The sequence below is a fragment of the Myxocyprinus asiaticus genome, chromosome 32 (assembly GCF_019703515.2).
Source record: "Myxocyprinus asiaticus isolate MX2 ecotype Aquarium Trade chromosome 32, UBuf_Myxa_2, whole genome shotgun sequence".
Classification (NCBI taxonomy): domain Eukaryota; kingdom Metazoa; phylum Chordata; class Actinopteri; order Cypriniformes; family Catostomidae; genus Myxocyprinus; species Myxocyprinus asiaticus.
The window spans coordinates 24,472,525-24,496,858 of record NC_059375.1 but is presented as its reverse complement, the minus strand read 5'-3'; the positions used below and the strand labels follow the sequence as shown (position 1 = coordinate 24,496,858).

At 37.8% G+C, this 24,334-nt stretch overlaps 1 protein-coding gene across 2 annotated transcripts; it reads right to left on the bottom strand.

Moving 5' to 3' along the window:
* On the bottom strand, positions 1–24,334 carry LOC127422762 (junctional cadherin 5-associated protein-like). 2 transcript variants are annotated; one of them, XM_051666495.1, is made up of 4 exons: positions 24,195–24,334; positions 8,928–9,425; positions 3,300–7,390; positions 1–2,257 (listed from the first exon to the last, which is right to left on the bottom strand). In XM_051666495.1, the coding sequence occupies exons 2-4, from the start codon at positions 9,284–9,286 to the stop codon at positions 2,223–2,225; spliced, it is 4,485 nt and encodes a 1,494-aa protein (XP_051522455.1). In that variant the 5' UTR covers positions 9,287–9,425; positions 24,195–24,334; the 3' UTR covers positions 1–2,222. The 2 variants fall into 2 exon arrangements, with proteins under 2 accessions (XP_051522455.1, XP_051522456.1); XM_051666496.1 differs by lacking the exons at positions 8,928–9,425; positions 24,195–24,334 and adding an exon at positions 7,604–7,724.

Genomic DNA, 24,334 nt, shown 5'->3' with positions numbered 1-24,334 from the left:
GTCCATGCAAGGAGTTTATTATTGAGCAATCAGCTATAATGTACAAAGGAATTTCCTTCTAAACAATTCGTTCACATTCACCCAATACTTCAAAGACACAAGTACTGTGGTGCACAGTAAACACTTCTCTTTCTGTAAAATACTCTAAAAATAGCTTGTTTTGATTTTAAATATTTTTCAAAGCTTTAGCTGGATAAAAATGTGCACAAAGTTATATAATGAATATATTTTTAATGTAGTACCAAATGCAGTTGTATGCAAAACCTTTTTCCTGACCTCAGTTTACATCTCATGCAGAAAAGCCAAATCAATTCCAACCCATACAAAATAATCATATACAGTTTCTGTATGAAAATAGAAAAAGATATTACATGCCATATACGTTATATGCAACAATTTAATCATCTGTTTTGAAAAAAAAAACAAAAAAAAAAATGTACAAAATGGTAGAAACAATCAAGAACTAATTACAGCAATAATTTTATGCCAACTTACAAAAAATGTGATGAATGCATGTCTTGTTATTACTATTATATATATATATATATATATATATATATATATATATATATATATATATATATATAAATATATGTATATATATAAATAATGCAAATTATTTATGGCCTGTATCTATGTATGAATTAAAAAAATGTTTTACGCCTATGGCAAATGGCAATATTAACATACTACAGCAACATTATGGCATTTATACTGTTCATCCATAGTAAAAATAATAATCATGTTCTGACCAAATAGAAGCAATGACTTTTATGAACTTTTTGGTCGAGCCCACTATTTCCAGTCTTTGGATGTGCTAGTTACTTAATGTTTACTTAGATTTATTTTCTGTCCACTTTGGACTGCAGTTAGAAAACAACGTGATGGAAATATCATCAGAGGAACTGTTGTCCATCTCAATTTTGTATAAAAAGAAACCAAACAATAACAAAAGTATACTCTCTATATTAGTGAGCTTTCGGAACTGAGATGGACTTTTTAAGAATAACGTAGATTGCTTCATACATTATATGAAATAAAATGCATAAACACAAAACATAATATTTTTTGACATTTGTGCAACAAAAGGCACACCGCACCCCACAATAAAAGACTCATTCATTGCGAGAGTTATACAGGATATTAGACACATTAAACATTTTCAGATATGTTATATTCCTAATGATTGTAAGCAAGCAAACAAATTCACAAGGTAAAATAGAAAATACTTCTTTGAATATATTTTTATATGTACAGTTTGTTGATAGCTTGATAAAAATAAATATATATTTTTTTCTTTTTTGATTGCATTTTGTGGTGAGATAATGCATTCTCAGATTTCTACTCCAAAAAGCTCAAACTGAATATGAGATACGAAAACTCTTTGAGAAGTAACTACTGAAAATGACTAATGAAGTCACTGCAGTTAAGATTAAATTAGCAGGAAACCAATATTTCACACAAAATATCCTTTAATCTTTGTCTCTGTTCAGCTTTCTTCCTAGCTGCCTACTTTGGGTAAAATGAGTACTGTGTAAAAGTTGCCTATGCCATAATTTTCTTTAAAAAAATAATAATAATAATTATATGTATATACACACAGTATATACATCTATATATAATTATGTTATATTGCAGCTTTAACACATTTGACATAAATGGATTCTCCCAACTGTAAAACATACTGTATAATGCACACTTTCTTTCTAATGTTTCTTCAAAAAATAGTTAGCTCTGTGATTTAAAGCACAGTATTATGTAACTGATCCAGCTGCTACCTCATCAGTCCAGTTCATTGCTTTGATACATCAAGGCCTCTCTTCTTTCTCTCATTGGTAATACTGCAGAAAATGAGAAGTGCTTTAATGTCTTTCTTGTCATTGCTGCTTAATGGCACAATGATACTGTGTTCTGTGAAAGTTCAACAGAACTCCATCATTTGCTGGTGCAGAATAACTTTAGAAAATTTGTGAATCATAGATTGATTTGAAGCTATTTGTGACATTTACGTGATATACATTATACATTCATATCCAATTGATAGATAAGTTCGCTTTTCCAGTCATGAACAGCTCATAAAAGTTAAAATTTGTCTTAATGAGTGGCATGAAGTCCATCCACCTGCTTATGAACTTCTGTGACTGTAGTCTATGTCATCTCCAGTTATGTTTAAGATGAGTTTTCCAGTAAGGTTACAGGGTTTGCTCTTACAGTGTCTAAATTCATACTCTCTCCACACGACTGGGGTCATATGCATCTGAGGACAAACACAAGATACATTAAAGATTCTGACACAGAACCAATGGAGAAGATGGATATATAACTTTAATATGTCTACTAGAAAAACAGATCTCAAACTTTATTGACAAATCAAACAAAATTTGTTTTACTTTATTAAACAGAAAATGAGTCTGCAAGGACTGTTTAAGTCCATTATCTGCTTCTGGCTGATTTGTGATGGTAATGAGAATAATAAATCAGACCACGCTTCCCTCTTGTGGTGAACAAAACACATTACAGAGGATTATGGCTAGTTATTGTGGCCTAGTAGCTCATAATGATAAAGATATGTAAGGGGAATAATAATGACTATTTCCACTGGCCAAAAGTAACTTGATTGCCATGCAATACCATATAATCCTGAAGGTGACTTCTCCCAGGACACTACATACAAGGTCCTTTACACAATACTTACAGCACATAAAACAAAACCCTAATACTGAAAGCAGACAGGTAACATTTGTTCAGCAATGTCAAACTAAGGTATAGGTAGGCTGGCTAATTGTAAACTGAACTTAATAAATTTATGTTTTAAATTTAAATTAACTATTAAGAAACACAAATATGAAGCTAAGATGTATCTACTCATTCATAAAGCTAACGATATCTATAATTTAAAAAAAATTATAAATGTAACTATAATTTTAGAATTGGTATTTTTTTAAAAAATTAAAAAAATCAACCCAGTTCGAATGTTAAAATTCTCTCCAATACCTTATATGCCTGATTATGTGTTATCTTTTCCCTTTAAAAATAATAAGAATCGTAGTAGTAGTACAGTAGTAGCATTCTATGTTACCAACTACAAGAATTTAACTCTTGCACAGTCTATGAATGACAACATTTGCATATATATTCTTCTGAAGCACTACACTGAATGTTTCAATCTGTGATGAGCAAAATTGTTAACTGTGGTTGACTTTAACTTGTTAAATTATACACCAAAAATAGTGTATATGGCTTCTGATTTTACTTGCTATTTTTCTTAGCTATTTTAGGTAAAAGAATCATGTACTGACCTGACATAGACAGATTATCATCATCCTCGATTGTAGACATTGTATTATCCATGAATCCTTGCGGCAGAGTGATCTCTCTCTTTGCTACTTTGCCACTGCGGGGCTGTGGGATTGGACGAGCCATAGACTTCAATGGCTGTCTTGATTGCTCTTGTATTAGCTCATCTGCTGACACATTCTCTTCCTCCTGAACCTTTACTTCATCTTCATGTTGTGTATAACTGGTTATGTCATTTTTCTCTTTTTCTTCCACCACATTCTCAATGTATTGGTCCTTTTCCTCCAATATTTTGTTCTCTTGAGCTGATTCTGACAGTTCTTCTTCTCGCTCTTCTTCTGAGCACCATTTTTCCTCTGTCTCTTTGGCCAAGGTGATCCTGGTCACAGTTCTCACTAATGACTGAGAGTTTTCTTCCTTTGTATAGGCACTGTACTCCAGAAATGCTTGATCATTTGTGGGTGAAGGGGGCAGAGGAGATGGGGAATATGCCTGGAACTTGTCCAGTGGTGCTTCTGTTATCTCAGCAATGACTCTCTCCTTCCTGTCTCCCCCAGCAACACTTAAGGCCAATTCCTCATCCTCTGCCAGTGGAAGCGACAAACACAAGTTACTTGGAGGAAACTCTGGGAGCTCCAATACAGACGAGACTCTGTGACTGTGTTTCTCTGCACTAGGTAAATCTTCTCTAGACTCTGGATCCTCCTCAATGCTTATCTCTGTCTGTTCTGTCACATCTCCATAACTTTCCATATATACATCTGGCACTTCCTCAGGCTCTCTACTGACATTCTGTGTCTCCTTGTTTGAGCTCATCTCTTTGGTTTGCATCACAAAGGATGAACCATCTGTGGTTTCCGAATTTCTTTCTTTACCATCCTCTTTACCATCACACTGATCAACAACCAAAGCTTCAACTGGTACAGCAATGCCAAGTATCCTGGCAGCCCTTTGTTCAATGGATTCATTCTCAGGGATGCCTTTGGCACACTGGACTTGGTATAGGTTACTAAGGTCTTCTGTCAGCATGCTGTTGGCCTTCTCTTGACTCAAAAGAGTCTCTAGGTGTTCATCTGCCAATGTCTTCTCATTACTCCATGTCAGATAATCTGAATAAAAATTGTCATCATCATCCTCATAATTTGCTTTAAAACTACAATGAGGACTCTTGATCACATGGATATGTGAGGTGCTTTCGCTCCCTGATTCCTTCTCATTGAGGGCTTTGGAATTGAAGGAATTATTGTTGGTCAAGCTTTGAGTACCTTCAGCAAACTCAGGGCTGTGCCTGCTCATATCTCCACTACTGTCTGATAATGTAATCTGTAAGGTGTCACACATCTCTGAATTATCCGAAGGGCTGGTTAACATAGGGGACTCTGGACTTAAGCATGTGGGTGATCCAGAGGTCACAGTGTCTGGAATGGCAGTATACACTGTTAAACCAACATCCCTAAGCAAGCACTCCTTTGGCACTGGGATATCCTGCCTATATGTCCCTGGATCGGTGTACCTCCTTTGCAGAACCTCAAAGTTTAAATAATTGTTGGGTTTGGCCACAGGTGTCTCTTGTGTTTGGGTGTCCATGTTTAACTTTGCCTGGGAATTTTTTATTTCTTTGTATTCTGGATGTTCCCTTACTCTGCCTCTGTTTCCTGAATCTGTGATTACATTTAAATTATTTTGTCTCAGATGCATCTCTGTGACATGCACTATATTTGACTGCTTGTCAGTTTCCTTTTTCAAGTGAAGTGATGCAGTTTCCTGTCTTCTGTTTTTAACCTCTTTGCTAGTGTTGCTCAGTTCTAGAATATTGTTCATTGCATCATCCAGGTCCTCCATGTTCTGATCAACTTTTGGACATTTGCCTGTCTGATCCTGAATCTCCTTATTGAAAGACTCAAGCTCCCCAATGGCATCCCATTTGCGTCTGTTCACTGGCTTTAATAAGAACTGTCCAAAAACTTCTTGGCCATCTGTTTGCTGTTTTGATGCAGTCCTTCTAGGCAAAGGCTGACAGTCTGGAGATGGTGGGGTTGAGGCTGACTGGGCTAGAGTGGGGCTCATTATACTTAAATTGCTGCAAGTTCTGGAGAATGCACTGTTGCTGGAAGGGTTGAGATCCTTTTGACCGATCATGGGATATCCGTAGTTGGCACTGCAGTCAGTTTCATCTTCATTATCTGTGGTTTTGTGAGGGAAGGGATTGTCACTTGTTGTCTGCATAAGGGCTCTCTGAGGATGGGTGTTTCTGAAGACATCTTGAGAGCCTGTCTGTGTTTCCTGGTTCCTGTATTGATCTCCAGACCAGGATCCTACATAGAACATTTCATTGTCTTGGCTTGCATTCAGTGATTTAGCATCTACAATCTCTGTCTTCAAAGGGGAGCTTCTATTGGATAAGGAGCTGCTGGACTGTATTTGTGTCTCCTTGCTTACTAGGGGTTTAGAAAGGCTTTGGTTTTCAGACTGTATCACTGGATTTTCTACAGATATCACCATTGGAGAAGCTACTTTTTCATTGTTATTTGGGTCAGAGACAACTTTGTTTGCTTGCATATTAATAGGGACAGAAACCAGGCAAAACATTGTCTCTTTGAGTTTCTTCTTAGAGTTTTTCTTATTCTCAGCCAAAGTTTTTGCCTCAAATTTCTTCACATGTGTTACCATCTCAATGAAACCCTGGTTTGAATTGGAATTCTGTTGTTTTGTCATCTGAAGAGCAATTGTATTACTGTGGTCAGTCGGGTGCCTATTGCAGTTTTGGTCAGATGTTGTGTGGGAACTTTCTGTCTCCTTCAGTACTTCCTTGTGCATACTGTCCTCATTAATAGAGTCGCTAATATTGCTTTTACTTGGTTCAGTGCGGTCAAATGTTTTCTCTGTCAGAGGAAAGGCACTGTCATTGGACTTCTCAGATATGAGGCTGACCGGAATCTCATTTCTGATGTTTCGGATTTTGTCAGCATCAGTCAGCGTGTTCCCATCCATTTCAGCTCCTGAAATGTGCCTGACGCGGGGGTCGTCAAAGGGAATGTACTGAACATTACCCATTCTTTCTTCGCTGTAGCCTGGATATGCCTGTCTCCTGCAGGGCATACTTCTTCTTCCATCTCTGTAATGGTCTGGCCAAGCCATCCCTGTCTGCCTAATAAACCATTCTTGCACCTCTGTCATGGCAGAACCCTGAAAATATGGGTCGCATCTATACTGGTGGTTACCCATTGAAATGGGATAAGTTCTGTGCCCTCCCTTAACTAAAGGCTGCCTCCTGTAGGAAGGGGGAGGGTTATACCCAGGAGGCTCTGCACCAGAGCCTCCAAGTTCTTGCACAAAATATTCTTGCCTTGAAAAGGGCAGTGGAGTCCTGTCTCTAGCACGAGGGGCAAGTTCCCCCGTGAGCATCTCTACGCTCCCACGCATCTGCTGATGCGCTTCATAAGATGGTGGTCTGAGTGGTCGACTGAATCTGGGTTTTGATGGTGGAGCAGACTGTGCACCCGATCGGTCAGTCAACCTGCTCTCTCCATCAAGATGCCTTCCATGAGAGTCTCGCATATGGTAGCCGTTCAACCTATAGCTTCCATAAGAATCTTGCACAGCATTTGGTATGTTGAAGTACTGGAGGCTTTCTGATTGCAGAGCCATTCTGGGCAGTGACTGGGACTTGGTTTTTGATCTAGGTGGAACAGCACCTTCTGCAGTTCGCGGCCTGCGTTGCTCCTGTGCCACTTCATTTTCAGATGGCTGACGGCTCATACTGGTCACAGGATGCCACTCCTCTGTTCCCAAACTCTGGTACTTCCTCTCAGCTGCAATTCTCCACTGGTGCAGAGCCATCTCTCTCTCCCTGGCACGTGCACTCTCAGCCCTGCGCTGTCTCTCACGGTTATGTTCCTCTGTACTCAAGGCAGATTCTGGTCTCCGTTGCATGCCCTCTGGCTTGTTGGGAAGCCCTCCTGCACTTCCACGTGGGTCCCTGAAGTCAGCATAATCCAGAAGCACACTGAAGTCCTGACCTCTTCTTCGCCAGTAGGACACATCATGCTCAGATCTAGGCTGAGAGTGTATTCCTCTGTTACTATCATAAAACCTGCAGACACACAGATGGAAGTAAATAAGTAGATGTCAAGTTTTATATTTAATTAGCCACACGTGGGTGTCTGTAGGATTTGAGAATGTAGGATGTTTTTTTAGTTTTTAAACAATTATTCATTTCTTGTTAATAATGACAAATTTATGAAATTGTAATTAGAAAATTTCATGATTTTAAAACTTTAGGCAAGACAAGAAGAAATTGGCTCACAATCAATTAACTCGATAACACATTCATGTTCAAATCCCAGTATGCAGGCAGTATAGCAACATCCCACTGACACTTAACCAAGGGAGGAGTTTGCTTCATGTTGACAGTGTGGTCAGCAAGCAGGAGACCTCCTGGGGCACCATAGATTGGGAGGAATTAATAGTGCAAGCAAGCCAAGATAAATGAGCTTTTTCTCTAAAGTAGGAGTTAACATGACTAGCTGTAATTTGGAGCAAACAGTTGAGTCAGCACTGAAGGTCTTATTCTCTCATCTAATATCTTGGCAGCAGAGAGCATATGATCTGCATGTTAAACAATCCTGACCTGCACTCATGGAAGGATAATCTACCTAAGTAACAGTCACAGTGGTGGGGCTGCTTCTTTTATCTGAACTGCTGAGTCTCAAAACATGTGACATGCAATTACTTGAAAGTGCAAAGGGGCACTATAGCTTGAAAGCATATCACTAATTATGTAAATTTTATTTGCAATGAAAAGTTCCAACCTTAAATAGTTCCCTAAGTATTCAATCAATCAATCAGTCACTAATCTGTCTATTTATTAATCTATGACATTGAAAATCAATGACATAAGGACAATTAATGAAAAATAAAGTAATCTTTTACTAAACAAATCTCTGAAGCTGCTCTGCGACTATAGGGCTGGCAGAATGCAGATATGCACATTTATATTCATCATGTTTTATTAATAATGGTGTTATATAAGAGATTGTTATAAGGGATGGAATATTCATCTGACAAAGGGCTCATGGGACATGCAGTTTACTGCTGACTCTGCCTGCAAAACTGAGCATGCTCAATAGGGGGTGCTGCCGGCTTTCACACAACAGTACTGATTATTCCACTGCGGTCCCGAGTGACATGAGAAAAGATAAAAACTGCACTGCAAAATCTTCAAAACAGTTAATGAGTTCATTAGCTACAGGGAGAGGGGTAATGTGGTAGGAAAGAGAGCAGGCAGTCAACTGAGAGTAGGAAACAGAAACATGAAAATGTAGGAAGTACAGAGATTTTAGAAGAGATCAAGATGAAAGAGAGAGAGAAGGAGAGAAGGAAAGGGGAGGGGGAGGAATAAACAAAAAAAAAGAGAAAATTGTGATCTTGTCCTGTTGTGAAGAGAAAGTCCTTGATAGCTCCTTCCTTTACATAACACTCTTCGTCATGCAAGACAGCTTAAAGCTCAGATCAAATGGATGAAAGGGAAAGTCTGCAGAAATAAAAGATTGTGTGTTTGTGTGTGTGGAACAGAGAGAGAGGTAATGCAGGAAGAGGACGTCAAAAAACAACAAATCAGCACAACTCACCAACTGTCTGTTGTCAGGCTGTCTTCTGGCAAACGTCCATCTCCTAGGTTACCGTTGTCCACATCTTGTGTTCTCTGCTTCCTAACCCTATTCTCGGTGTCACAGGGGAATCCCCTGGCAGAAGTCTGTCTGATACCTCCTCCGCCACCACCGCTGTAAACACGGTCTCCCTCATAGCCATTCACGCCGCTGTGTCCTTTCTGATTCTCACCGATTTCACACCGGCTGTCGCTTCGTGTCGGCAGACATTTCTCATAGGTTGCGGGGTGGGGGGAAGAGTGTGACACAGGGACATTGTTGCTGTTCCTTTGTGGGACTTTGTATCCATGAGAGATGAGAAGGTCTTCCACACTGTACATGGCTAAGCAGTGTGTTGTTGCTTTTGGTGGTGGTGGTGGTATGTGTGTGTGTGTGTGTGTGTGTGTGTGTGTGTCAATGAATTTCAGTCCTAGTCCAGATGAGGCAAGATCATGAACAGCTGCACAGGAGAAGCCATCACTGTGAGTAATGAGAAAATGGGACAGTGGGGTGGTGGGGGTAGAGAGACACATAGGTGAAGTTAAAATGATTCTCTCTCAGTATGTTTATCATAAAATGATAGCTCCCCAATCAGGGGGACAGCCAAAACAAAACTGCCCTATCTTACCACAAGAGAAGCGATTCGTATGGCTTTTTGCCTGTCTACTTTTGGCCCATCTCCCCCCTTTTCCCAACTTTCCTCTGTTCTCTATCCAGAATGGAAAATCTATCCAGATCACTGACTACCTCACTGGCAAAAACTTCCTAGGTGTGTAATGTTATCAAAATCTGGAGCCCCAAACTTGACTTCAGCGAACAAATGTTAGTTATAGATAGTTTAATAAGAGTTTTTTGGTAATCAGATGACAATTAGAAATCTCGATTGAAAATGTAATCCTGAACAAAAAAAGTTTGTCTTAATATTTTAATCTGTGATAATTTAGCCATATTGGTCCCAAGAAGTGAGTTAAATCTGACAAAACTTCCCATTTTGGGCATTTGCAGATGTCCTTAATTAGAAAATTGTTTCATCGAGTAAACAGTGAGCAGGTTTACATGTGAACATTCAACAGATTAACAGTTGTAGGCCTACTGGTATGGACAAGACAAGACATCCAAAACAAAACTTGCCTTGAAAAGGCAGAAATGGTACAAAAGTAGGTCTAAGCAAGACTGCGGAAAGAGAGGTTGCCTAACCTGCCCTGAACACACATGCACACTCAGAGAGAGAGAGAGGGGGGGAGAGGGAGGGAAAACAACATTGTCTAAGATCTCCCACCATTAGAAGGATTATTGTTATTTTCTTGATCTGCTGAGGGTGAAGTCCAAATGGAAGCTTAGAGTTACCTTAATGTTCTCTCACCCATGCATGCTGCCTATATCTTCCAAAAACAAGCTACAGGACAATCTTTTTGTAGATAACTATGTGCATACATATTTATTCACATATAAAATACAGGGGGTATTTACACTTCATGCATTTTAGTGATTGGATTGCTATCTGATTAGGTATGCATATTACATTTACACACGGCTACTTTAACCTTGTGTGACCCCACGTGCACATGCGTGGACGTAGTATTTTGGCTTCACTATACGCAAACATTTGTGAGTCCACCTGTAAACGCACACACATTTGCACATCTTCGTCCCATAGCAAATGCAACAACATTCAAAAGCTAAGACTTCTAGACAGGGTCCACTGAGACGTTAAATGGCAAAGAACTGTTTGTCTGGTTAGAACACAGCAGAGGTTTTAGCAATGACAAACTGCCTCCTAAAGAGCATGAGTAAAATTCATAAAATTGTTGATCCGTGAGATAAACTACTTTTCTTTTTTTTATTAATGGCCTGCTTTTATGGCCAACACATGTTACAAGCTAAAAATGAACCAAATCACAAGCAGACTAGTGATGTAATGAGGCTGATTTTAGCCTAAACTTAACAATAACAGTGAATCATTTGATTCCACTCAGATACTTTGATTCCCTTTCAACAATAAACACTGATGATTTTAAATGATGATGATAAACTTTTAGCCATTAATTTCCTGTTAATTCCATTATTTTCAGCTAAACATCAAGATAAAACCTTTTAAAGACAGTGAGCCTCTTACCTCAGAGGAGACCACTGAACTCGCTTCCTCTATCGACTTTAATGTATGTCTGTGGAGCCAGCACTGCCTTCCCTCATAAAGGAATCACACATTTTTAGATCTGACCCGCCTTCAACACCCCCCCCCCACCAGCAGGCCTGCAGAGTCCAGAGCTGCCGCCATGACAGTTTGGTGTCAAATCTGTATTCTTAGACCATGTGAGATTTGTTGTGTGTGTTTGTGAATGAAAAGAGAGAGAGAGAGAGAGAGAGAGAGAGAGAGAGAGAGAAACACCAATAAAAGGGAGTACATTTTCACCCAACATTAGATAATGTGTGTGTGTGTGTGTGTGTTTGCTAAACTTTAAGGTATTTTGGATAAATTCTGATTAAGGTGTACATCAAGATTAAAGTCAACATGAAACACTATTTGCAACATCTTTTTTTTTTTTTTAATTAACATTTTTTATTGATTCCATCACAAGACAGATAAACACCATATAAAATATGGAATCAGTTATATAAATTAAACACCTCTCCCCGAACATTTTGCATGTTAATGTCGGTATGACATATTACTTGGCAGACAAGATATCCTATGCTGCTGCAGAGCAAATACAGAGACTTGCTACTAGGGCTGAACTATTAACAGTAATAAAATCGAAATCGCGATATGACCCAGTGCGATTTTCAAATCGTGAGGTCTGCGATTTAATTAAATAAATAAATAGTCTCAACACACTACCCGCTGTGCTGCGCCTATGTGCACGGCTCTTTTGTCTGTAGTGTGTAGTGCTTTCTTAAATACATTTAAACTGGATCATTGCAATACACATGTGGTTTCAGAATGGTTCTGTGCTCTATACACACAAACTCTATCTATCTGGTGCCCTGAGTGACAGATGTGCTCTGAGTTCAGTTAGGTGTGCTAACGTGCACTGAGTGCATTATTTAAAGCAACCCAGATTTACTTTAATTGCACATTTGAGTAATTTCACATACCTCTATGTTTGGCCGCTACAATTTACTATACATATTTAAAATAACCCCATGAGAGTGGGTTTTTGTTGACAGCAAGACAGATGAGAGCATTTCACTGCACTAAAAGGCTGTTGTCAACTCAACTTCAAACAACAGAAACTTCCATCCCTTCAGTTTTCAAAATAAAAGCTTCCACTGAAATAAAGGCTTGAGGGTTTACCGGGACTGCATCGTAATACCAGGTGGAGATGGGGTCTTAGCCTAGCTATGTGTAGATTTATTGAAACTAATGACCTAAGATAGCGATCTGTGCCAGTGCCTGATTTGGCTACAGCTTATCTTGTTAAAGACGCGCTTCTATATGTTATGGCCAAAAGCGGACCTTTCTGTGCAAGCTGAAGGAAGAAAAAAACCCAAGCAACCACCTGAGCAAATAGCATTTTCAGTGAAAACTTTGGCAGCGCACTGCAGTGAAACCGGCTTACTAGCAAATTGAGCATATCTGTATTGTTAAGCAAAGAGTGAGTACGCAAGTTTACTGGCTTCCAGACTATATATCAAAGGACCTATCAGATTACACCATGTGAGCTGACTGGCTAAGAGATAACAAGTTCAAAGAATCTATGAGCTTGCACCATTCAGAGTTTCATGCCTGAACTTAGTCATTTTTTAAAGAGTATTTGTCTAAAACACTGTGATCATTGCGCTGACATTTGTTTTTGCTTCTGTCATCGTCTACCCACTTTCACGTTGCTTGAAATTCATATGAATAACACATCTTATACTCAAATAAATCGCTTTTTTTTCCTTCAGTTTTATCTCTTCGAGGGCATCAAGTGAGCCTGGACTGCCATTGGTGCCACCTAAAAAATAAAATAGGTGCATGATGCCCCCTGATATCAAGCACCAATGATGACCAGGGACATATATTGAGAAAATAATGGTGAATTTTTATTTCATGTTGACATAAACCTGAAAATGTCAGAAAGTGACAGAACAACTGTATTGAGTAACAACATATCATGATAAATTGCCTCATAAAACTAATGGCTCCTCACAAATTACCTAATAAGTGCCACATAAACATGCCAGTAATGACAGAGACAGAATTAAGCCTGAAACTACAGCCATTGTAATATGACATGTCAATCATCTTATTCACTTCATGTTGAATGTAAATAAGATTGGAAACTGAGTGTCTATGGGTAACAAAAAATACTGTATGTTCAACAAACAACACACTGCTCCCTCTGTCCAATAAAAGTTATTTCAGAGTCACACCCAGTTATTATTCTGTCCATTCCATGGAACTCCTACACTGTCCCTTAAGAGAATGTTCACATTTGGACAACAGTGTCTTCATCGTAAAAACTGTGAAATCATCACAGTTGACCTCTACTTCCTGAGGATGTGCATGCTTCAAGGGAAAGCCAGTGGCAAAGTGACGGAGGGGTTAAATAAGCCTGACAGTCAAACACTGATACTAAGAGGAAAGAGATGAAGCCAAAACAGAAGGAAAATGCTTAACTAAGCTGGATTTCAGGCTGACTTGAATATCTCCATTGTCTCATTCATAACTCTAAGCCTTGGCAGAGAATTTTACTTCAGTTGGGTTCTAAACAAGTATAATGTAATGGCAATTCTACAGAATCTGCCCATTATCCCTGGTCCACCTGTTAATACATCTGTCTTAACCTCGTGCGACCCTGCGTACACATGCGTGGACGTTGTATTTTGTCTTCGATATACATAATGCATAATTTCAATTCATTTAAACCGACTTATCTCAGTTCAGGAGACTCAGTGCTGTCAGTAAAGGGTTTTGACATATGGAGTCATGTGACAAAACAACATGCCGCCAAACACAGCAGAGTTTGTCTTTGGGAAATATGCCAACAAAACTACATGTGGTAAGAAACATAATTCAGTTTTTACATTGAAACCAGTTTGAGTCAAAAGATTAGAGTCTCTAGTTTAATCTGATATGCCATTTTAAAAATCTGACTATTTATCATGAAACGTCACGCTGATAAACACAATGTACACTAATGTCTACTTTAGTGCATCTTTTCCTTTGAAATTCTATAGTTACTGTGCATTATCACATTGAGAATCAATGAGTTCATCCAAAAGCTGAAAAATGTTGCATCAAGAGGCTTTTTATGGAGTTAGGATGAAAATAAGGTGCATTTCGAACTAGTCAACACACTCTCACGGCGAAATCATTAGGATTCGTATGACTTTGTATGATATTGTGCGACTGCACTCGTTTGAATTCCTACGAATTTCACTACAGCTAATGATGTCGCTGGACATCGTTTCCATCTAATACGTGAAAATTACTTGCTTCTGTCACACACAACAGCTTCCTATCATGTTTACACACTCTACTGATTGGTTAAGTTTAGATAAGGGGTTTGGGTAAGGGCATAATATTAATAAGTATGTCCTTAATGCCTCGTGTGCGGAACTCGCGCTTACTTCCGCATTAGACATCCGGGAATTTGCACGTGATGAAGTCATATGAGTTTATGCGAACAACATCATGCGAGACCATACGAAATAGCCAACTCATAAATTATGTACGAATTTTCATGAGATCAGGTTGGACCAGTGCAGACAGACAGTACACTGGAGGTTAAGTCATTCATTAGAGAACAAGGGAGCATCCTATAGCTCTCTATTCAGCTAAGTGCATTCAATCCAAACTTCCTATCAAAAGTTCAGTTTAAGGCTTCAGATGATGTTTGGACCACTCAAAATGTTTGCCAGACATGGGATAATGGTAATCAGTACATAGATTCAGAATTTATAATGTATAATTATATTTTAACATGGTTGGCAGTGATTGGATGGTGCTGGACATTACTTTGAATAAGAATTAATTATGCAATTTTTGATGTAATGTCTGTAACGTCTCAAAAACATGAATAACCAACACTCCTGGATACATGATAAACAATTTTGATTTTAAAAAATCTTACTTTCTATAGCATGGTATTATTTAAAATGTCACAACTTAGTCTCGCTGTCCACATATGTTGCCGTCAATTTTTAGGAAAACTATTTTCTCTAGAATTTTTGTTTGTTGCATGTTTACTAGGTGCTACTACTTACAAATCAAAAAAGGAAAAGGAAACTGCACACAGCAGTCATGCTCGGGTCCCAAGCTGACGTGTGTCATTTTGTCTATGTTTACATTTCTATGTCTTTCTCGTATCCCTGCTTACTATGCAAAGTCAACTATAAGAAAGCTATTTGTTAGTTGATTTCACCTAAAAGTGTAAGCAATGTGGCTCTGTAGTGCTACTGAAACATTACTCTGTCTGTTTGAGTGGGTTATCCAACCGGACACAACTACATTGGCTCAGGATTGTCTGTTTGTACAACCAATGGAAGATGGTTTGTATTTTCTGGAATCTGTTTGAAAACAGTGATTATTTGTACAATTCTGTACAATGTTAGTATTACACAGCTTTAAGGCCTCATGTAGGCTGTTGGATATGTTTCAGTGGTCTCCCTTCTCTGCTTAACAAACTAACACATAAGATTATGTTCAGAAAATACTTGCTAACTTAATGCCATTTTAACCATCTGCTCTGAAATCACAAGAAAATTAACTGACATTTTAATACCCATGTTTGTGACTAAGATACTATGCAAAAACAGGCAGAGTGCATTACAGGTTGTTGACAGGCTACAAATGAGAATGATACATTTCTTAAGTGGGCTTACTCTATGATCTGATTTTGCCTAAAATGTTTAGATTACCTTAGAAGGACAGAAGATCAGATTGCAGATAGAAGATATTTCTAGTTTTAGTTAGGGTTAGGTTCTGATGAACAGTAAAAGTTTAAATATAACAGGGTTCAATATACACTTATAAGAAAGAGTGCTGGTCTTAGTTTACATTTACATTTAATCATTTACAGTAAAAGATAATTTTATCAAAATAGACTTGCAGATGAGGATAAACACATGCAATTTATTATACAGTAACCAACAATATTAACAGCACTGTAAAACCGAATTTCAAGAGTAAACTCGAGCAACAGAAAATCTAGAGCAGAAGTGTAAAAAAAAAATTCTCGAAATAAATTAATAGTAAGTCCCTTTAATAGTAAGTCATTGAAGAAGTAGGCTACATCTTAAGTTGTTTTTTGAAGATTGTGTTATAGTTGTATTAACAGTTTAATTACCAATGCCTCTCTTTTTACAAGTAGGTATAATCTGCATCTTTTCAGGAATAAACTTAAGCTAGCTCCTAAAGATACCATTGTTTTGTTTGAGCTGTGGCCATGGAGATGACCATTTTGCTTTCTTTGAAAAGCGGGGTTTCGAACAATAGACTACAAGTTCGGTGTTGCTGGCGGCATTAAAGAAATGCTTTCAGAGTCTGGTAATTCAATTGGCAGGAGCACCAAAGCATCATCAAAGCAGGAAGTAATGTTTTTCCATGCAGTGATCTAGCCACAGTACCAACCCTACAATTCACAGTTCACCATGTGTTCCACAAACCTAGATATCATTTATGTTTCATTACACACAATCCTCAATAATTTCATAATTTTAAAAATATTACTGAGCTTATTTAGCACCAGGGCATCTTGATCTATATACCATCTCTATCCTAAAGAGATGAAATTTGAAGTTGTGGCCTAGACTGCTTGTTCAGCTATGCTGGGTAAGTTTATTTGTTTATCATTAAACATTAAATTAAACATTTAAAATCACATGCCGGCATTCTGCTCCTTTCAGTCCTGAATTGTTTTGGCTCAAAACTGGTGTCTTTACATATGTATATCAATGCTTAAAATGTACTTTCAAGGTCAACTGCAGCACTGTGCATGAGATAGAAATGTAGTCATTTAAACCAATCCAGAATGGTAAGGACATGAATGGCCAAAAGAACATATCAATATATACAGTATACAGTATACTCTGTACTATTATATATGCCTATGGCATTCATGATTTGTACAAACAATCTTCTTGTTTATGAAAGGAAGCAGAAAAGGCCTTGACCAAGATCCATGAAATTCTGTTCCAACAAGAGCATATTATAACAATTTATCAGAGAGGAAAAGCAATGATATTGCAAAGGGTTAGGCTTTACAGCAGGTTCAAGGATTTGCTACTGTGAGCCTATAAAAAGCAACAACCAAACACATAGTCTGACTTATTCGAGGGCTTATCATTGATGAGTATGACTTATTCACAACAGGCCATTTTTAAGATAACCAGCATGGCTGTACATCAGTGTTTCCCAACCTTTTTTCTGCCACGGCACACTTTTTACGACTAAAAAATTCTACGGCACACTACTATCCCACATAGGCTAACCATCATCAATATTTTTCCTTTTCAAGAACTTGTCCATGTTTTCTGTCCATCTTAGTAGCGTGTTTACTTGTAATCTTTGAAATTAGGCTATGCAAAAAAACAAGTCACATAGGTAGGATACACTAGTGTGCCATGGAACAGGGGTTGGGAAACACTGCTGTACATAATTATCGCAAAGAGACTTGACTTACCAAGAGTTTACAGCGACAAGGTTTATCAGTTAAAAACACTCTGATCAAAGGACTTACACACATAAGCATTCTGCTAATTACTCTCTTATCCTGCAAAGGAATATGGCCTCAAATGAAGGGAAAGAAAGCTTAGAAACATTTCAACAAACAGCACTTTTGCATTAAAGAGGACAGACAGGAAAAGAAACCTTGGTGACTATTGGTGAAAGTACAAACATCCAGCAGCTTTCAAAATGTACAGTTAATGAAATCAAATAAAAAAACAACAATATCAGTTTTTCCTATTTCATGTTTAATTTAGTATTAAAAAATAAATAGTGAAGACACATAAAATTGAATAGCCAAACACTGTACAAGGTACTACATAGTGCTACTTCTGCCCGTACCCTTCATACCTTGACAGGACATTAAAGCAGGTTGCTGTTTTCATCAGAGGGAAAAAGCTGACCAGTGATCCTTATCAGTTCCTATCCCTCCCCTGAGCTTAATCACCTCGGGCTAATGCATTTGACCGGAGGAATCCATACAGGAGCATACAGTATAGGAAAGTGCAGCAGTCCATCTGTTTTCCATATGAGTTTAAGGCCTCTAATGTATGACTTCATCATACGCAAGGCCTATATACCAATACTTTCCCCTGCATCTCTTTTAATTACCATTAGGCCACTATTTCACTGCACTGTTTCATACGCAGATGGTTGCACTTTGCTTGTGAAATGTTTATCACAACCGAAAAGCTTCTGATCTAAAAGCATTTGAACTGTTGGCCCACCATCTTTCTTTACTATGCAATATATAAGGAATTTGTGGGGCGAAAGCATGTTTTTTACATTTTATTGCACACAAACATCTACCAACCCTCACAATGTAGTCAAACTATTGTCATTAGGTCAAGTCGTTTAGTAATTTATCAAGCTTATACATTATAGTTTTGAGGCAGTTTTATAAAGATATATAAAGGGATAGTTAGCCTAAAAAATATAAATATTTATTTATTTGTCATCATTTACTCACCCGCAAGTTGTTCCAAACCATTAGGACTTTCTTTGGAACAAAAAAGGAGATGTTAGACAGAATGTTAGCCCCAGTCACCATTCACTTTCTTTGCATCTTTTTTCCATACAATGAAAGTAAATAGTGATATCCTTTTGTGTTTCATGGAGAAAAGAAAGTTACAGGTTTGGAACAGCATAAGGGAGTGTAGATGATGACAGAATTTTCATTTTTGGGTGAACTACCCCTTTAAGCAATATCACATGGGCATGGGTGTTTATGTATGGAATATAGGCTATACATGGCTGATATTCAACTGTACGCAACAAGGTTGCAAATTAATATTGAGGAACTAACATTTCAGACTTACTTTGGCCAGTTAGTCTATATATTTTAGTCACTGACAGACAATGACAGCTTGTATGGAATGTAGACAAGCAGAGTGATCCAATCAGTGAATTGTCCCAGTGCTGTTATAAAAAAATATCAGCACTCTTGTATAATCAAATTAGAGGACTGGAAATGGAACTACGATTGTATAAATTCCACAAATCTTCTTGTTCCTTTTCTACATTTCATTTCTTCTCATACTCTGTAGGCAGAATTGACAATAAACTGGCTTTTATGTTATCCATCCATTGAATGAGCCATAAACAAATATTTTTTGTGAAATAAATTAGATTACATTCCTGATCCGAATGGGAACCTGTCAAATAAATTTGCCAACCACTACAAACAAGGAAGAGATTTTGAGAAAACATTTTCTAAGCAAGATGTTTTCTAAATGAGGCAACTCTGTTTGTTCATCTCTATTGTGGAGGAGGACTTGCGCCCCCATGCATGTCTACAAAAGAAACTACATAATAAAGACCCTACTGTAAAAAGTCCCATTGAAACTCCACTGAAATCACTGAATCATTCACCGTACTGTTTTTAGAAACTTGGTAAAAACAATGTCATCAGCAATGAACAGCCCTCACCATTTAATTCATTAAAAATTAACTTTATGTGACCAACTGCATGTGTACACCAGCAGTATCAGCACATTTCCACATTTCCAGGAAACAGACTTAAGCCTTTTCTCCACGTACCACTAGATAAGTGATGCTCTGTGATTCAGTGCTCTTCAGTGATGAAGTAAGGAGCCCTTAATGCTACTTATACAAAACAAGCCCAGATGGAACTTGTGACAGAAATCAAGTATTTTTCAGTCTATGTAAGGCACATTTTAATTACCACAGAAGCACAGCAATTCTTAACTATCACCACAATGAAGAATGTTTTTGGCTACAAGCACTTTTCATGTGGAGTTCAAAACAGCACTTGACGCTGACGGCCTGACACAAATCACGTACGCGGCTTCAGGATTGCTGTAATAATGCAGACAGCCACAATCTATCGGCAGATTAATATTGTGATGGATGAGAGTTTAAGAGATTTAATGCCCATTGCAATGAATATGCCACCTATGGGGAGACTAGTTCTTTCAATTAGTCAAACTCCCAATTAGACTTTGGGAAATGTTTAATGTTACTTGAACTGGTGTTATTTTAATGCATTTCTATCTTTATACTGTGGAAGGCTTTGTTTGGAAAATGTTAGTAAAGCATTATATTGTTACATATTGTTTTGTTTTCTTTCCTAAGAAGTAAAAAATGCATTTTGACAGGAAAAGAAGTATATTAAAAGCCATATTTCTGCACTTTCAAAATCTATGATTAATCACGAAAAACTATGCAATTAATCGCTATTAAAATTTTTAAACAACTGACAGAACTAATATATATATATATATATATATATATATATATATATATATATATATATATATATATATATACACACACACACACACACTACCGTTCAAAAGTTTAGAGTCACTTACTCATTCTTTATTTTTTATTTATTTTTTCACATTTTAGAACAATAGTAAAGTCATCACAACTATGGAATACCATAAATGGAACTATGGGAATTATGTTGTGACTAAAAAAATCCAAAATAAATCAGAACTATGTTATATTTTAGAATCTTCAAAGTAGTCACACTTTGCCTAGATTTTGCAGAAATGTATTCTTGGCATTTTCTCAATCAACTTCTTGAGGTATCACCCTGGGATGCTTTTTAAACAGTATTAAAGGAGTTCCCATCTATATGCTGGGCAATTAGTGGCTGCTTTTCTTAATGATTCGGTCCAAGTCATCCATTTCAAAAACTTTTTTTTTTAAATAAAATGTTAGTTTTGTAATTAAATAAATTAATATGTTGGCACAATTATATTTTTGTCTACAAAACTAATTTCAAACATTTAAGCATACGCCTTCAGATCAAAAGGTTTTTAAGATCATGAGAAATATTTCAGGCAAGTGACCCCAAACTTTTGAACGGTAGTGTCTATATATATATATATATATATATATATATATATATATATATATATATATATATACACATTTGAAATCAGAAGTTTACATACACCTAGGCTGAAGTCATTAAAACTAATTTTTTAACTATAGTTTTGGCAAATTGTTTAGGACATCTACTTTGTGCATGACACGAGTAATTTTTCCAACAATTGTTTACAGACAGATTGTTTCACTTTTAATTGACTATATCACAATTCCAGTGGGTCAGAAATGTACATACACTAAGTTAACTGTGCCTTTAAGCAGCTTGGAAAGTTCCAGAAAATTATATCAAGCTTTTAGACAATTAGCCAATTAGCTTCTGATAGGAGGTGAACTGAATTGGAGGTGTACCTGTGGATGTATTTTAAGGCCTACCTTCAAACTCAGTGCCTCTTTACTTGACATCATGAGAAAATCAAAAGAAATCAGTCAAGACCTCCACAAGTCTGGTTCATCCTTGGGAGCAATTTCCAAATGCCTGAAGGTACCACGTTCATCTGTACAAACAATTGTACGCAAGTATAAACACCATGGGACCACACAGCCATCATGTCGCTCATGAAGGAGACGCATTCTGTCTCCTAGAGATGAACGTAGTTTGGTGCAAAAAGTGCAAATCAATCCCAGAACAACAGCAAAGGACCTTGTGAAGATGCTGGAGGAAACAGGTAGAGAAGTATCTATATCCACAGAAAAACGAGTCCTATATCGACATAACCTGAAAGCTACTGCTCCAAAACCACCATAAAAAGCCAGACTACAGTTTGCAAATAAACATGGGGACAAAGATCTTACTTTTTGGGGAAATGTCCTCTGGTCTGATGAAACAAAAATTGAACTGTTTGGTCATAATGACCATTGTTATGTTTGGAGGAAAAAGGGTGAGGCTTGCAAGCCGAAGAACACCATCCCAACCTTGAAACATGGGGGTGGCAGCATCATGTTGTGAGGGTGCTTTGCTGCAGGAGGAGGTGCACTTCACAAAATATATGGCATCATGAGGAAGGAAAATGATGTGGATATTTTGAAGCAACATCTCAAGACATCAGCCAGGAAGTTAAAGCTCGGTCGCAAATGAGTCTTTCAAATGGACAATGACCCCAAGCATAACTCCAAAGTTGTGGCAAAATGGCTTAAGGACAACAAAGTCAAGGTATTGGAGTGGCCATCACAAAGCTCTGACCTCAATCCAATAGAAAATTTGTGGGCAGACCTGAAAAAGTGTGTGAGAGCAAGGAGGCCTACAAATCTGACTCAGTTACACCAGTTCTGTCTGGAGGAATGGGCCAAAATTCCAGCAACTTATTGTGAGAAGCTTGTGGAAGGCTACCCAAAACGTTTGACCCAAGTTAAACAATTTAAAGGCAATGCTACCAAATACTAACAAAGTGTATGTAAACTTCTGACCCACTGGGAATGTGATGAAATAAATAAAAGTTAAAATAAATTATACTAATTTATATATAACTATTATTCTGACATTTCACATTCTTAAAATAAGTAGTGATCCTAACTGACCTAAGAAAGTTTTCTACGATAAAATGTCAGGAATTGTGATAAACTGAGTTTAAATGTATTCGGCTAAGGTGTATGTAAACTGACTTAAATATATAAAATATTTGATAACAGAAAATGTGCAATATTCATTGACAAGAGTATTGGTATATTCTCTGACACAACTGACACAAGGAAGAGTAATCATTTATGTTAATCTGCCAAACAGGCTGATGCTAATGATCTCAATATAGCATATTATTAGCTGATTTAACAGCCTAGCCGATTGGTCAATCGTTCATCTTGGGAAATTTCACTCTCATTCCTCCTCAGCATTCTCATATGATCCGTTTGACCTCAGTTTGACCTATTCACAATTTCCTATTAGAGACCATTTGTTTTGTTTCCTCACCTTTCTCCAACAGCTTTAAAGTCTATAGCTGTATATAGCCAGTGCGCCCTTGCTTTGGGTCTTTGAAAACAATTTCTCCTGCCACACAATTCATTTTCTTTTCCTAACAAAGATGTATGAGCCACATGAGGACAGACATGCTTATTTAGTGTGTAACAGCCATCAAACTGGACCTTGGCAGTGAATGACATGTTATGCTTGAGAAATGTGATACATAATTTCACTCTGACCACAAAACATCACTTCACATAAGGGCTCATTCTAAACCACACTCTATTGGACTCCTTTGCTCTCCAGCCATCTACACAAGTCAAGGTCAAAAGCGGTTAACGGACCACTAAACGCAGCCTCCCTTTTGAACAGTACAGTAGATTCCCAATTGAGTTGAGTGGCCATCCGGCGCAAAGTTGTTGACCTCGCACCTCCCTGTTCGCATCCCGCGAGTCTGACACACAGGTCGCTTCCTCTTGCACGTGAGACACTTGCCCTTTGAAGTTGTTAAACTAACCAGCCAGTGTCAACACAACAGGAGGCTGTTTTTTTTTTTTTTTTTTTTTTCGGACAGTTGAACAACAACTGCTGACACGCCAATAGAAGCTGCCTGATGTCCATTCATATTTAAACATCTTTTTGCTTTAGCCATTTAGATTGCGCGCGACAGCAAAATGCAGTACGTAAGTCGCGCGCGTGGATAGCCAGACACATACAAACCCCCCGGTGGTTTTGGAAAGGCTATATATTGTTTAAAATATTTTTTTAAAGATAGGCTACAGTCTAACAAGGTTTAGCTGTGGATTTAAGCACTTTTTAAATAGTACATCGGCATAACGTTTACACATAACTTGACATCAAAGTTATAATTGTATGTTATGTGAATATCTGCTCAGTTCACCCTTTACCTCGCGTATGTAGCACACACATCTTGCGCACTGCGCCCGACCCCTAAGCACAGAATTTATGGAGAAGCGGCAAGCTGTCTGCCTTCTGGAGGATTTTTTTTCCACAACGGAAAAAGCAACACATTAGCTTCGTGTCGTGCAATTCCTATCAGACAAAAATCTCATTTCGATGGTAGTGGCCATTTATTCCGTGATTGATGTCGGGACATTCCGGGACGATTGATTCGTGAGCTAAATGTGATTATGGAGTCCGTTATCTCGCATGTTTATCCATATATGACGCTTGATTCCCCGCCTGTATTCAACGGGTCAGTGACTAACGTCAGCAGCTGAAGCCGCGTTAAAATTCGCAGGTTCTAAAGCCAAATAAATGAGCCCGTTTGTAGATTTATGTTGATATATTTCATTAAAATGTAATGTTTTTCAACACGTACCTGAGATGTGCTCTTTTTGAGGTCCCACGGCAGCATGTTTAGTTCCTCGTGTAGTGTGTTGAATCCAGCCTGTGCTGAGCATTTCTGAGGTTGTGCAGAGGAGAGGGAGAAAATTGAGCTCAGAATGTGTCTTGTGTGGG